This window comes from Melanerpes formicivorus, unplaced genomic scaffold (assembly GCF_026170545.1).
Source record: "Melanerpes formicivorus ecotype bairdi unplaced genomic scaffold, bMelFor1.0.p_v2 SCAF_50, whole genome shotgun sequence".
Taxonomy (NCBI): domain Eukaryota; kingdom Metazoa; phylum Chordata; class Aves; order Piciformes; family Picidae; genus Melanerpes; species Melanerpes formicivorus.
Window position 1 is genome coordinate 1,084,034 of NW_027142402.1, and position 14,289 is coordinate 1,098,322.

General features: G+C 56.4%; 2 protein-coding genes across 13 annotated transcripts in view; one reads left to right on the forward strand and one right to left on the reverse strand.

The window, feature by feature from the left end:
• Window positions 1-8,994, reverse strand: part of USP45 (ubiquitin specific peptidase 45) — a 38,775-nt gene extending 29,781 nt beyond the window's left edge. For 4 of the 12 annotated variants that reach the window (XR_010990017.1, XR_010990016.1, XM_068160433.1 and 1 more), the window contains exons 1-5: window positions 8,784-8,991; window positions 4,006-4,115; window positions 2,778-2,947; window positions 2,134-2,237; window positions 1,064-1,164 (exon numbers count right to left, since the gene is read on the reverse strand). Coding sequence is in view for 8 of the 12 variants with exons in the window: in XM_068160433.1 (XP_068016534.1) it covers window positions 1,064-1,164; window positions 2,134-2,237; window positions 2,778-2,947; window positions 4,006-4,105 (475 nt within the window). In the remaining 4 variants the exon portion in view is untranslated. Of the gene's footprint in view, window positions 1-1,063; window positions 1,165-2,133; window positions 2,238-2,777; window positions 2,948-4,005; window positions 4,116-8,207; window positions 8,409-8,532; window positions 8,713-8,783 lie in introns of those variants that run through there. The other 8 variants (XR_010990018.1, XM_068160432.1, XM_068160431.1 and 5 more) reach the window with 5 other exon arrangements.
• A 2,463-nt stretch (window positions 8,995-11,457) lies between these two features.
• On the forward strand, window positions 11,458-13,917 carry TSTD1 (thiosulfate sulfurtransferase like domain containing 1). The gene is given in 5 exon segments (XM_068160439.1): window positions 11,458-11,533; window positions 12,005-12,115; window positions 12,118-12,159; window positions 12,702-12,861; window positions 13,594-13,917. Coding segments are annotated over 5 exon segments (447 nt in total). The 5' UTR covers window positions 11,458-11,463; the 3' UTR covers window positions 13,658-13,917.
• The last annotated feature ends 372 nt before the right edge of the window (window positions 13,918-14,289 follow it).

The following is a 14,289-nucleotide window of genomic DNA, read 5'->3' on the forward strand; positions in this document are numbered from 1 at the left end:
AAACTAGCTTAGGTTGATGAACTGAAACTTGGATTGATAAAAAACCCTTTGATAAAGTTTTGATTGTAAAACAAAGCTCAGGTTGATGGACAAAATGACTCTGATGCCAGAAAGGACTGGTTTTTAAGTGAGAAATACGAATTGCTGCCAGTTTCACACTACTTGCTCCTCCTGAGTTATTTTCCATGCATTCAGTTGATGGTTTTTAATGGCTGAACACGCAGCACAATGTTCAAGATCTAAGCCAGCTCAGCACTGGAAGGCTAGCACTCAGACCAGCACTGTAGCAGGAGGTGAACTCCTACATCCCCAAAGAGCCAGCAGATAACTGATCAGCAGCAGGATTCATTGGAAGTGCTGCTTTCTTTCCCTGCCATCCCTTCCTGTCCAGGACAGCAGCACAGAGCACATTTTGCCTCCAGCTGTATCCCTAAAGGCAGCCTGAATGACAGGAAAGGTGATGGGTTGGACTTGACCTTTGAGGTCTCTTCCAACCTTGGTGGCTCTGTGGAAGGCACAATAGCCCTGAGTTCAGTTACATTTCTTTAGGGCAAGCCCCAAGTGCACCAGCTCAGATACTGGGCAGAGGGCAGGGAAGGCCTTGCTGTTCCCTTTATCACAGTGCACCGAGGATGCCAGCCCTGCCTGGGCAAACCCTGCAGCCCCTTTATCAACACACAGCTGCTGCTCAGCTCTTCCAGCCAGCAGCCTGGCCCAAGGCAAAGCCTGCCAGCCAAGCTGCTCTTTCTCTCTTTTCCTTGCCCCTCCACTCCTAGGTCCCCTTGCTTGCAGCTCCAGTGACACCAGGGAAATATTTGCATGAAAGAGACCTGGGCTTGAAAAGAGAGCACCAAACGAAAGGCAAGCCTCCAGTGCCCCAGGTTTCATCCTGAATGTGTTCCCACTGCAGGAATTGTGCAGCTGCAACCTGCACTGCCCTCACAGCACAGATCATCTGAATTTCAAGCAGAGGTTTAATGACTCAGGATCTGAAATGTTCATTTTCAGAGAGAGTAAATGAGAGAGAGCTTCCAAACCCAACAGATCACCAGTGTAAACTTACTTGGTTCAGCCCTGGAGCCATGTTTCTGCAGGAAATCAACTATCTGAGCCAAAACCTTCTTGTTGCAGTGTGTTGAGAGCTCTTCATCACACTCATAACACCTAAACAAAGGAAGAAATTCACTGGAATGCAGGCTGCACCTCCCTGCTCCAACACACCTCTCAGGCAACCTTACACACATTGCCTAAGCTCCAGGTTTTGATCTTTTGCACTAAAAAGAGGAATCAAATTGAATTCTCCCATCTCCTAACTGCACTTCTGTAGGGCAGTCCCTGCTCCCCAGGACAGTTAGCAGTTAGATAATCTCAGCTTCCAGGCCTGCAAAGGACCTTGGAGAAACAAGCAAGAAGGACAAGCTCCTGTGACCAGCCAGCTCTCTACAGCACCCAGGCTCAAACTTCCATCTTGGTACTGGTCTGTGACCCTTCCAAGGGTCACACAGTCACAGATTGCTTTGCCTTGGAAGAGATCATCAAAGGTGTCTTGGACACCTCCAACTAGAGCAGGCTGCTCAGGGCCACAGCAAGTTTGACCTTGGATGTCTCCAAGGCCTCACACCCATCCCTAAGCAACCTATTCCAGTGTCTCACCACCCTCATGGTGCAGCACTTCCTCCTGATGCCCAACCTAAACCTGCCCTGCTCCAGTTTCAAACCACTGTCTCTCATCCTATCACCCCAGGCCCTTCTGAGCAGTCCCTCCCCAGCTCTCCTGCAGTCCCTTTCAGATATTGAAGTGCAGCTCTAGGGTCTGCCTGCAGCCTTCTCTTCTCTAGGCTGAACAGACCCAATTCTTACAGCCTCTCTTCACTCTCCAGCCCTCTGATCATCTTGGTGGCCCTTCTCTGGCCTCACTCCAGCAGACCCATGTCTCTCTTGTGTTTGGGGCCCCTAGAGCTGGACACAGCACTGTAGGTGAGTCCTAAGGACAAAACTAACTTGCTCTCCAGAAAGCTGCCTTTCCTCCAGCTAAAGTGTTCATTTTAGCTGCCAGAATCACTCTTCACCAGGAGAAGACCCTGCTGTAAGTTACATATGGACACCCACAAGCCCCTGGACTCTCCTTCTCACCAGATGATCCAGGTGCTGAGGTTGATAACGATGCAGTGGGGCTCTGTGCGTGCTGTTTGGAAGTGCTTCAGAGAATGCTGGCCCTCGGAGCTCTGACTGCAGCCCTGGAGACACAAACATAGCACAGTGAGGGACAGAAAGCAGCAAAAGCCTGGGCTGCTAGTGAAGAACTGCCAAACAGACAAGGATCCACATCAGACACAGCCTTTAGGGCTGGTGCACATCTGTACATTGCCAGGAAGTCACAGAACCACAGAATGCTGGAGGTTGGAAGGGACCCCTGGAGACCGTCGAGTCCAACCCCACTGCCCCAGCAGGGTCACCCAGGGCAGGTCACACAGCAACACATCCAGCTGGGTTTTGAAAGTCTCCACAGAAGGAGACTCCACAACCTTTCTGGGCAGCCTGCTCCAGGGCTCCAGCACCCTCACACCACAGAGGTGGGACCTCCTGGGTTTCAGCTCGTACCCATTGCTCTTGTCCAATTACTAGGCAGCAGCAGAAAGACCCTGGCCCCTTCCCCTTGACACCCTCCTCTGATACTGACAGACATTGATCAGATCCCCTCTCAGCCTTCTCTTCTCCTAAACAGCCCCAGGGCTCCCAGCCCTCCTCCCTCCACAGCAGAGATGTTCAAGCCTCACCTGAGAGCCACATTTGAGACAGAGCCAGACGTCGGCCGGCGGCAGGGGCTCCCCGTCGCTCATCCTCCTCTCCTTCAGACACTCTGCACATATTGACCAGACACTCTGAGCCACTGCCCTCTTCACGTGGTGCACATCCACTGCCTGGCTGACATGCTGGCAGGTTAAGCCTGGAGAGGAGAGCACACTGCCTTTCAGCCATGAAAAAGCACAGCTCTGAAAGGGAGCACTGCTGGAAGCCCACAGCCTCCAACCAATTCAGCAGCAGGGAAACAACAAACACCCAGCAGAGAATTGAAAGAGGGAATCTCAGCCAGCTGCTCCCCACAGACTGAATTTTATGAAGGATCTGTTTCAGCCTTTCTATAATGAGAATCCTTTGCAAAGCCAAGAAGTGCTACCTCTTAAAAGCAGATCAGAAGCACGAGGCTGCTCCTGCCCAGAATGAATTTCCCTGGGCTTGCAGGGACCTTGCCAACAATAAATGCTAAATAAATCCATTTTTGCATGCAGCAAGACAGGCACTTGGCCTCCTTTTCCATCCATAAGGAAGGATTTCACCCCCATGGATCTCTCATGCCCACACATCCCTGCAGCTGCCCATCCTGAACATGAATATTGATCACTCACCACGCTTCTGTGGTGCTTTCTTTGGCACAAATTCCACTACAGTATCACAGAACAATCCAAGGCTGAAGGAACCTCTGAAGGCCACCCTTGCCCAAGCCCTCATTCAAAGCAGGGCCACCTACTGGCTCAGAACTAGCTGCTGTGGCTTTGTCCAGATGACTACTGACTGCCTTCAAGGACAGAGGGCTTACCAACCCACCAGAAAATCAGTTTTGTGTCTGATGATCCTCAGGGTGAGCACAGAATACCTCTCCTCCCAGCCAGCCCAGTGTTCCAAACAAACTTGTCTGCACCCTCTCTGCCCTGAGCTCAGCTGGAAGCTCCCTGCTCAGGCAAGGAGCCTCCTGCCACATGTGCTTGCCCTTCCCCACACGGGAAAGGACAATTCCCCTGCTCAGAAGAGGTTGCTGTTGAAGATACCCAACTGTGCAGCCCTTCAGGGCAGTGACACAGAGCAACAAGCAGTGGTGTCAGGAGCCCTTGGCTGGGGACAGTTCTGTCATCAGTGCCAGCAAGAGAGAAGCTTTTCCTGGTACTGAGCATTTGTGGAGGCTACCAGCCCTCAACCCCAGGGCCAGGCACCCTCTGGTGTATGTACCTGAAATATCATCTGAAGAGTCCTCATCCTGGGGCCTGTTGGGCCTCTTGCTTCTCTTGGGTTTCTCAGGGGTGGCCCTTGATGGATCTTTCACCCGCATCTGTTACTCGCTGGCAAAGAGAAGCAGAGGTTGGTTTAGTGCCTGAACACCATCGCCACTTGTGACACTGCTGCTTGCCAGAGCACCCACCAAACAGCAAGGCCAACACAGCTGCTGAGAGAAGCCTCATCACTGTCCCCTCAATTCTGTAGAGAGTCAGTAGCAAAGCCAGCAGCAAGTCCTCCCTGAAGGAACAGAGCTGTGTTTAGACTGCTCAGCGCTGACACAAAAGATCTCCCAGTTCACTCCAGCAGAGCAAGTTTTATCTCCTCGGACAGATTATGTAAGTCTGTCCAAAGCACAGATTTCACCCAAATGAAAGTCATGTTCACATCAGTACACTGGGAGAGCTTGGGTGGCTTCATGGAAGGACACCCATGGGTCTGAGCACCCGAAACACAAGCAGGTCTTCACCACCTGTGACATCCTGGGGCCCACAGGCCGGGGAATTTGATGTGGATCAGAGCACACACAACCCACCACTGCTCCCACTTAGTGTCCTCACCACCTGTGGCACAGACACTGTCAGCTGGCCCCACAGGGACTGGAAAGTGGCATATCTAGCCCTCCATAACCAACAAGGCATTAGAAATGAAGGCTGGCAGCAGCCAGCATTCACACCGCAGCACTGGGAGCCCACCGAGCAACCCAGAGGCTGCTGCAGTCAGGGCAGGCACACCAACAGATAGCTCAGCCCATTAGGCACATCAGCTGCCAGGAGCACACACACACAGACAATGGTCACTGACCTGTGAGCTCTTGGAAAAGCCACAGCCCATCAAGGACCTGGCCAGCTGGGGGCTGGGTCTGACTCTGAAAGGCCTCTAAGTGGGCTGAAAGGGCAGGAGCAGCAAGCTGCTTGGCACACATCTACGACACAAGCAGCACAGTGCAGCTGTGAGGCAGCCTCAGGCCCAGCTCTCTCACCACTGGCAGTCCAACTTCTAAGTGAAAATGATAGCATTTTATGGTGTTGATGAAAAGCCAACAACCCTGCATCAGCCTGAAAAGGCACAGCACACACTGCAGCCAGGGAAAAATCAGCACCTTCATGGAACTCTCCAGCTGTCAACAGCTGCCTGGCACCTAAGCAAGGGGCTGAGGAACAGCACAGACGTGCAGATTAAGTCCAAAGGCCAAGATCACAGAATGCCAGGCTGGAGGGGACCCCAAGGATCACCTGCTCCAACCTTTCCAGGTGATAGTGGAGTTGAAATGAGCTGGCCCAGCTCCCTGGCAAGCTGAGGCTTCAAACTGCCCAGTGCAGGAGACTCCACTGCTTCCCTTGGGAGATGATTCCAGTGTCCAGCTGTGCTCATGGGGAAACATTTCCTTCTGGAGCCCAATGGGAATCTCCCCAGCACTAACTTGTCCCCATCCCCTCTTGTCCTTGCCATGGGACTCCTGGTACAGAGGGAGTCTCCATCCTGATGGTAGCCACCCTTGATGTGCTGGTCCATGGCGATGAGGTCTCCCCCAAGCTTTCTCTTCTCAAGGCTGAGCAAACTCAGCTCTCTCAGGCTTTCCTTATATGGCAGGGCTGCCAGTCCTTTGATGATTCTTCTGGCCCTTCTCTAGACACAGATGCTCCCCAGGACACCTGTGAAGGGTCCTTCTGAGCTCCCAAAAGGCACTCAGAGTACAGAAAGTGCCTTGTGTGGGTCTGCAACACCAGATCCTCTGCTGAATTGCTGCACGTTTAGATGTAAGCTGCAAGCTGATCTATTTTGGACATGTGTTCCCAGCATTACCTGTGGCATTTTGGCCTGCTGGCTGCCAGATCAGATGTCACCCCATCAGAGCAGGAACCACATCCATCACAGCTAGTGCCCGGGCAGTGGCACCCATCAGCGGGCCAGGAGGCTCCGCGCTCTGACAGCCACCGAAACCTTCACAGCAAACAAGCCCCCGCTGCCTGCTGGAGCAGTAAAAGGACCAGAACTGCTGACTGGTAGTGGCAGCAACACTTCTTCCCCTGGAAAATGTCATCTGAAATTCTGCAAGTGTCATCTCCAAGACTTCCTAGCCCAAGGGCACATCACACATCCTACGCCGTCACTGGAGCTCCAACGCCAGTCCTGACAGCATCTTGCAGTCCTGGAAGGGTGAGACGCTGGTGGACTTCGTGCACAAGGGGTGAGATGGAGCCTTCAGAACACTAGAGACAACTTCCCAAGCCACAGGAAAAATCCCAGAGCACTTCTCACTGTTCTGAGTCCTTTCTCTCCAGCTGCCCATGCTGAGCACGGTCTGTCAAGGGCCATGTTTGCATCCCGCACGAGCCCCTCAGATCCAAGGGCCGGGCTCCATGAGCCCAGGGGTCCTTCCCAACACCACAATTCCATGACTCTGGGACTATTAACAGTGAGTGATGGGGGACCACAAGTGAGAACTTGCTCTGGGAAAAGGCAGTCAAGTGTCAGAGCTGACAGGCTCTGCACTCATGGGGTATGAATGCTGCCCTAACAGTGCCATCAGCAGGGAAAATCCGAGGTGTAACAACTGAAAGAGCTGAAGAACAAACCTGCGGGCTCAGCTATCCTGGCAGGACTGCCACACAGACAAGGACGAGGGGAAAAGTGGTCTGAGACACCACAAGAGAACATGAAGAGCAATATGAGCAAAGGATGAACTGTGAAGTCCAAAGGCAAGAGGAAAGGAGCTGTGGGTGCAGCACAGTGGGTGGAAAGGCTGAAGCTCAAGTTAAGCTGAGACGCAGGCTGCAGCCCTGCCCAAAGGGCTGAGCCTAAGCAGATGAAGGCAGACGATGGCTGCACCCAGATTCCCACCTGCTCTGGGAGTTAGCTAATTACTGGGGATAAAACAGCTAAACCCATAAAGGGCTAAGGAAAAGCAGTCTGAGCTCTTTGAAAGTCCAGGCCTGCCGCTGAGAGCAGAAAGCTTCATCCCATTGTCTCCCCCCATGCCGACTGCCCCAGTTGGTTTCGATGACTCCTCTAAAGTGGAACAACTTGTCCTTGGATCTATGGCTGGTGCTGACAGCAGGACCCGTGAGACACTAGCTGCACTGCTGGGAAGCTCACAGAAACCAAACTACAGAGCATTAATCCTTCAATATTTCATGAAGAAACCTGACAAAACACTTACAGCTGTAGTAAACTGGGGAGCAGCTCCACAAAGGCAGCGCTGCCATCAGCCTGGCACTTGCCCGTGCCACTGCTGTGCTTCCACTGAAAAGCTAGAAGGGGAGAGTGGATTTAAACACAGCTCTGCTTCACATGCTTGCAGGGGAGGCTTAGTTCATGGACTAAGAAAACACTTGCAGCTAGAAGTGATGGGCAACGAGAACACAGTGCCACAGGTGGAATTATGCCATCTGCTTCCATGCTCTTCATGTCTTTCCTCTTCTCTACCTGTGTTTAACATGCCTGAAATTGCACCAGGGGAGGTTCAGCTTGGAGATTAGGACATTTTTCTTGCTGCAGGAGTGGTCAGGCACAGGAACAGGCTTCCCAGGGAGGTGGTGGAGTCACCATCCAGGGAGGTGTTCCAGAAGTGTGTGGCCATGGCACCTGGGGGCATGGTTTAGTGCCCATGGTGTTGATGGTTGGACTTGAGGATCTTAGAGGGCTTTTCAACCCAAACAACTCCGTGATTCTATGATCCTATGTTGTGTGAGCAGCAACGAGCAGATTGCAGTCCTAAAGGCCACCAAGAGCAGAAAACCCCAGCAAGTTCTAACAAACCCCCAGCAACCAGAGAACTCAAACATCAGCTCTAATACAGGCTTGCAGCTATGGGTCTACAATACCACCAAGAGGACTGTCACCATGCTGCCACCCCCACACCAGGCAGGTAGGGGTCTGAAGCCCAAGCTCCATGTGGCGGCTGGCTGGTGCGGCAGCCACAGGCATGCTGCCTGCGGGAGCCCTGGCGTGGGGAGCCCACCGCCTGCCTTCACGCACTCCCGCAGCCGTGGCAGCAGGCCGGCGGTGGCATCACCAGGCCAGCATATGCCAGGCTGTCAGAGCAGGGCAGGGTGAATCACGCCAGCCTCACGACACGGAGCCACAAGCCCGTTCCGGAGCTGCAGCTCGCTTGCCGACTTGCCTAATGCGAAGTGAGCTGAGCTTATGCTCACCCCGACCGAAGGCGATGCTACCGACTCTGCCCGATTTAACGGACCGAGAAACTTCCTGCAGGACACGGGGACGCTGCTGCTGCGCTCATGTCACGGCAGGGTTAACCTCTTGTAGACCGACAGCGAACTGTCAGCACCAGCAGCCTGTGGCCGGCTACCCGTAAGGAGCCCGGGCCAGCCCTCTCGGCCACCAGCTGGAAACGCAGCGGGAGCGGCCGCGGGCAGCGCTGCACCGGCCGCCCCGGCCCAAGGCCACGGCGGAGCAGCGCCCACCCCGGCCCGGCCCCAGCGTCGCGCCCCCTCCTCGCGTCCCGCCTGGCCGCACCTGCGCGGCGGGCCCCGGCACACGGCTCCGTAGGCCCCGCAGGCCCGGCGGCCGCCACGGCCAGGCGGCTGGGCTCGGCGCGGCTCGGCGCGGCGCGGCTCGGCTCGGCTCGGCTCGGCTCGGCTCGGCTCGGCTCGGCGCGGCTCGGCTCGGCGCGGCTCGGCCCGGCCCGGCCCTCCGGGCTTCCCCCGGTCCCGCTGCGGAAGCGCTGCCGCGGTGCCCCCTCCCCGGCCCGGGCGCCCCGCACTCACGGCGCGGCGGCAGGCGGCGGCAGGAAGCGGCAGAGGAAGCTGGGCCGCAGCCAGGGCCGCGCTGCACCGCTCGGCTCCGCTCCGCTCGGCTCCGCTCCGCCCGGCGCGGCCCGCCCCCGGCCTCGCCGCGTCGCTCTCCGCCCCAGCCCCGGCCTCAGCCCGGACAGCTCCCCGCGGGCCCCGGCCCGCCGGCAGAGGAGGTGCGGGCGAGGACGGGTAGCGCCGTTCGAGGGCTAAGTGCGTGTCCCGGATGGGAAGCGGGGTGGGGTGGGAGCGCACCGGCAGCCGCTGCGAGGCGACCAGCGGCAGGGCTGGCTGCGGGGCACCTTGGAAACGGAGAGCAAAGGGAGGGAGGGAACGCAAAGGGAGGGAGGCGTGATGGGGGTACCGGGCATCTGAACCTGGCAGGGTGGTGCTGAAATAGCTGCAGATCCTGCGCTGGATTTGTGCGTGGAGGAGCAGAGGAACAGGCCTGCGTGTGCCAGCCTGGGGACCTGCAGAGGGGTCTGGGCTACGCGTAGATTGTCAAGGTGCCCACCGTGGCAGGCCCTGGAGTGGAATCAGGAGTCCAAGGTGCATAACCCAGCTGAGGTTCAGGCAGAGCCAAGCGTCCAGCACACGAGCAAGGAGCTACTAAACACTCTGGTTGAGATTACTGAAGTCAGCATGTGGCTAGACAGCCAAAGGGGCTCTACTGTGTCAGAAGGCAAATCTGAACTAAGGGCTGAGAGCTCACAGTTCTGTTAGGAGATTATCTAGTGACAAGATGTGGAGAAAAAAGGGAGAAGGGGTGCAGCAAATCTCACCTTGGGACGGAGAGCATGCAGTGGAGCTGTTGACAACAGACTGGAAGAAGGGCTAGAGGAGCGTGTAGAAGTCGCTGGACCAAGCCGAGATGAGATGTCAAGGAGAGTATTGTTGACAAAAAATCTGGCTGCTGGTGCAGGGTTTGATTCAGGTAGGAGCAATTCTTTGGGCATTTCATGGTGGTGACGACTGAGCACAAGCAGACTGCTCACACACTTCATGGTCCTGGTGGTGACCCCTGCCAAAAAGGGAGAGCAACTGGCTGTTAGTTTACTACAAATGAAGTATATAGTAAACCATCCTTGCAAAGAGAATTTCTGGGAGCACTGTGTTCTACTCAGACCTCCCTGAAAAAGGGAAATGCATAAAGCTTCCACTCGTGCAGCCAGAGTGCTTGGGAGAGACACTGTGCAAATGCCTGTCAAGGAGGCCATATGGAGAGGCTGGCAGAAGGGCAGCTAGTGAACCAGTTAGATGTGCCAGCTTCAATTTGTCACACACAGCACTGAGAAATACTCTCTTCTCCTCTTCATAAGGAAAACTCTCAGTAGGAAAGATTCAACAACACACTGCTCAAAAGGCGTGTTTTAAAGGGAAACAATCCTGCCTTTAACAACTGGAGCCACTGCTGTGTGATGTATCGAGAGGAAGTGGCCTGAAATCATGTCAAGGGAGGTTTAGCTGGGTATCAGGAAAAATCTGTATTGAAAGCATGGTCAGGCATTGGCACAGGCTGCCTGGGGAGGTGGTGGAGTCCCTGTCCCTGGAGGTGTTCAGGAAACCTGTGGCCATGGCACTTGGGGCCATGGTTTGATGGCCATGGTGGTGCTGGGCTGATGGCTGGACTGGGTGACCTTGGAGGGCTTCTCCAGCCCAAACCATTCCATGATTCTATAATGTACAAAGCCATGTAGTAAACGTGGAGCACCAGTTTAAAACACGCCAAACAGCGGTTCCTTAATGTCTGCACTTTAAACAAGGCTTGGCCAGCAGCCCTTGGGGCTGGGAGCCAGCCTGCAAACCCAAAGTGTCTCTCTCAGACAGGATGTGTGTATTACCCGTGCAGCACACCGAGCAGGGATTCCGCTAATCGCTTTGGATGGATGTGGCATCAAGGTTCATCATCCCTGTTCATTCTCCCAGCCTTTGGTGCTTTAAGGCTTCTCAACAGCTTGGCTCAGCGGCAGCGTTCACCCTGCCCACGCAGAGCAGCAGTTGCTGGCTGTAGCAGGACCGAAGGCAGCGGCTGCCAACCCCAGCTGCGCCCAGTGCCAGCAGGTGCCACACATGGCAGCGGGCAGCTCGCCTGAGGCTCCTCTGCCCGAGCCTCAGCTTTCTGGAGCTCTGGAAGGATCCAGGCGCCCTTCAGCGGGGGGATGCCCTGGCTGGCCGCTGGATCCCAGCGTGGTGGGGCTGGAAGGGGCCTCTGACGTTCATCTCCTCCAAACCTCCTGGTAGCGCAGGGTCCCCCAGGCACTGCTGGGCTGCAAATTCCTAGCTGCGAGCGTGCAGGTATTTTACTGGTGTCACAGCATCCGCTGTCAGCGACCAGAGGGAGGCTTTTAAGGCCAGGCTGGATGAGGCTCTGGCCAGCCTGATCTAGTGTGGGGTGTCCCTGCCCATGGCAGGGGGCTGGAACTGCATGAGCCTTGAGGTCCCTTCCAACCCTGACAATTCTATGATTCTGTGACTCTAAAGTAAATAGAATTGTTGTCCGAACCTGGCCACCCTGGCGGCGCTTCCCTCCTGCCCTGGCGGCGCTTCCCTCCTGCCCGGGCAGGGCCTCCCTCACGCCCTCAGCGGGCCCGCGCCCGAGCCCCGCCTCTGAGGAGAAGGCGGCGCGGGGCGGTGCCATCTTGGGGGCGGGCTGAGGATGGGCTCGCGGGGCTGGTGGCGGGCGGCGCGGGCGCTGCGAGCGGCCGGCGGGTGGGCGGCGGCGCCCGGTGAGGCGGCAGCAGAGAGAGCGGCGGGGCGGGGGCTGGTGGGAGCAGAGAGAGCGGCGGGGCGAGGGCTGGTGGGAGCAGAGAGAGCGGGCGGCGGGGCGAGGGCTGGTGGGAGCAGAGAGAGCGGGCGGCGGGGCGAGGGCTGGTGGGAGCAGAGCGGGCGGCGGGGCGAGGGCTGGTGGGAGCAGAGCGGGCGGCGGGGCGAGGGCTGGTGGGAGCAGAGCGGGCGGCGGGGCGAGGGCTGGTGGGAGCAGAGCGGGCGGCGGGGCGAGGGCTGGTGGGAGCAGAGCGGGCGGCGGGGCGAGGGCTGGTGGGAGCAGAGCGGGCGGCGGGGCGAGGGCTGCCGGCGCCCGGGGAGGCGGGAGCAGAGGCGGGAGCAGAGCGGGGAGCGCGCAGGGTGCGGGGGCAGCCGGGGGGGGGGGAGCGGGCCCGGGCCCGGCGCCGTGCTCAGGGGCTGCGCCTCTCTGTCAGGTGCCGGCAGCCGCAGCCTCTGCGCCGGAGAGGCCCCAGGCCTTTCCTACCAACAGCTGAAGGACTTGAAGAAGGCCCGGGTGCTGCACATCGACGTGCGGGAGCGGTGGGAATCGCCAGGCGCGGCGGGATCCCGGCCTCCCTCAACATCCCGCGTAAGCGATGCGGGGAGCTGCCGGCTGCGCCCCGTGGCCTCCGCTGAGAAGCACTGCAGCTGGGAAAGACCTTTCCAGGCATCCGGTTCGACCATTATCCGACCCCACCGAGGCCGGGGCTGAGCCCTGGCCCCCAGCACCACAGCTCTGCCTCTGGGAAACACCTCCAGGGGTGGGCGTCCAGCCCCCCCCCGGGGCAGCCTGCTCCGGGCTTGGAGACCCTTTTCAGTGAAGAAGTTTCCTTTCGTGTCCAGCCTAAACCTCCCCTGGTGCTACTTGAGGCCACTGCCCCACTTCCAGCCCCCACCTCACTCCAGCCTCCTTCCAGGGAGCTGTGGGGAGGGAGGTCTCCTCTCAGCCCCCTTTTGACCTTGATGGGCAGGCCTGTGGGCAAGTGGTAGTGCTGTGCTAAGTGGTAGTGCTGTGCCAGACAGCAGCTATATGCTGTGGGGCTAAACTTTTCCTCCAGGGGATCTGGAAGCCCTACAGCGTGACCCTGTCTGTGCATGCAGAACTGAGACCTTGCTGTCTGCATTTCCTAGTGGGTGAATTAGTGGAAGCTCTGCAAATGGACCCGAGGGACTTCAAGGAGCAGTACAACCAAAAGATGCCATCCAAGTCAGACCCTGTGGTTTTCTCCTGTTTGGCAGGAACAAGAAGTAAACAAGCACTTGGTGTTGCCACATCCTTGGGGTTCAGCAGGTACGGGTGCTGCTGGCAGAGTGTCACACCTGTGCCAGGAGGTCCCTCACTGGCTTGAGGATTGCAGATAGAGTTTAGCACACTGCTTGTTTGCCCTTGTTTGCACTGAACTGGAATAGCCCTGCTCATCCTAATCCAAACTCTGGAACTGCATTCTTGTCTTATAAACAGATTGGTTTGGTAAGTGCAAACTACCTCCCTTACTGCCCCTGCAGCCTCACTGGAGGAGCCAGTGCTGGTTTGCATGGGGAGGTTTTGTTTCCCAGGGTTAGGTTTTAGGCAGGCCTGTGTCAAGAGCTGTGGAGTATGTAGGTTTGCAAGCAACTAAGGCTCAGTGTGCTGCATTTATGGGATGACACCTGAAGGCTTAGACACAGTGTGTACATCTCCCTTCTGTGAAACAACAAAGAAGTGGCAGCCTGGTTCATGGCTCCAGCTGCTGCTGCATTGTGACAGCCCACACTGCATGGAAGCAGCACTGGAGTGCTGGATTCAGACTCATGGAGTGGTTTGGGTTGGAAGGGACCTTCAAGATCAGGTAGTTCCAAGCCCCCTGCCATGGGGAGGGACACCTCCCACGAGACTAGCTCCATGCCAGTCTAGCTCACTGAAGGGTATTTGCTGGCAGAGTTTCTGTAGGCTTTTTCCCATTTGTTTGGATTTTTTGCCCTGTGCTCTCAGATACCTTTTCCAAGAAGAGTCTTTCTTAACTGTGTCTTCTGCCTGTTTCAGAGCTCAGCAGTATGCTGGTGGCTTTGAAGACTGGGTAAAACATGAACCTCCAGAGACAAAATGAAGAGGAGTGCCCCAAGCTTTGCCCCATCAAGGCTTCAGGATGGTTCATAGGCTGCAGCATCCACTCCACCTGCATTCCACCTCTGGAACACAGCCCACTCCTGTCTCCCTGTGTAAGTGGACACCTAACTGCTTGGTGTAAAATACAGCTGAAGACTGTGACATGAACAGGAGGTGACATTTGATCCACCTCTACTCTCACCAGGAAACACAGCCTAAATCATGTGAAAAGAACCTGAGCACTTGCTCTCTGTACTGAAACTTTTGTATGCTGTAGTTTCTGGGTGTTTAAACCACAGGGCAGATGAACTTACCCTTTCCAAAACAACTCTGGTGGGGATTCTCTTTAGAGTAGTTAAACTGCAATTATTCTTAAGGGAGGCTGTGGCTGCCTCCTTCCTGGAGATGTTCAAGGCCAGGTTGGATGAGGCCTTGAGCAACCCAGGCTCGTGGGAAGTGTCCCTGTCCAGGCCAGGGAGTTGGAACAAGATGATCTTGAAGGTCCCTTGCAACCCAACCCCTTCTGTGGATCTATGAACTGTAGTCCTGTGCCCTAAGCACAGATGTAAGAAGTGAAACGAGAACCACCTGGTGTTTTAGCTTAGGGCACATAGGTAATTTAGGGGTGGAGTC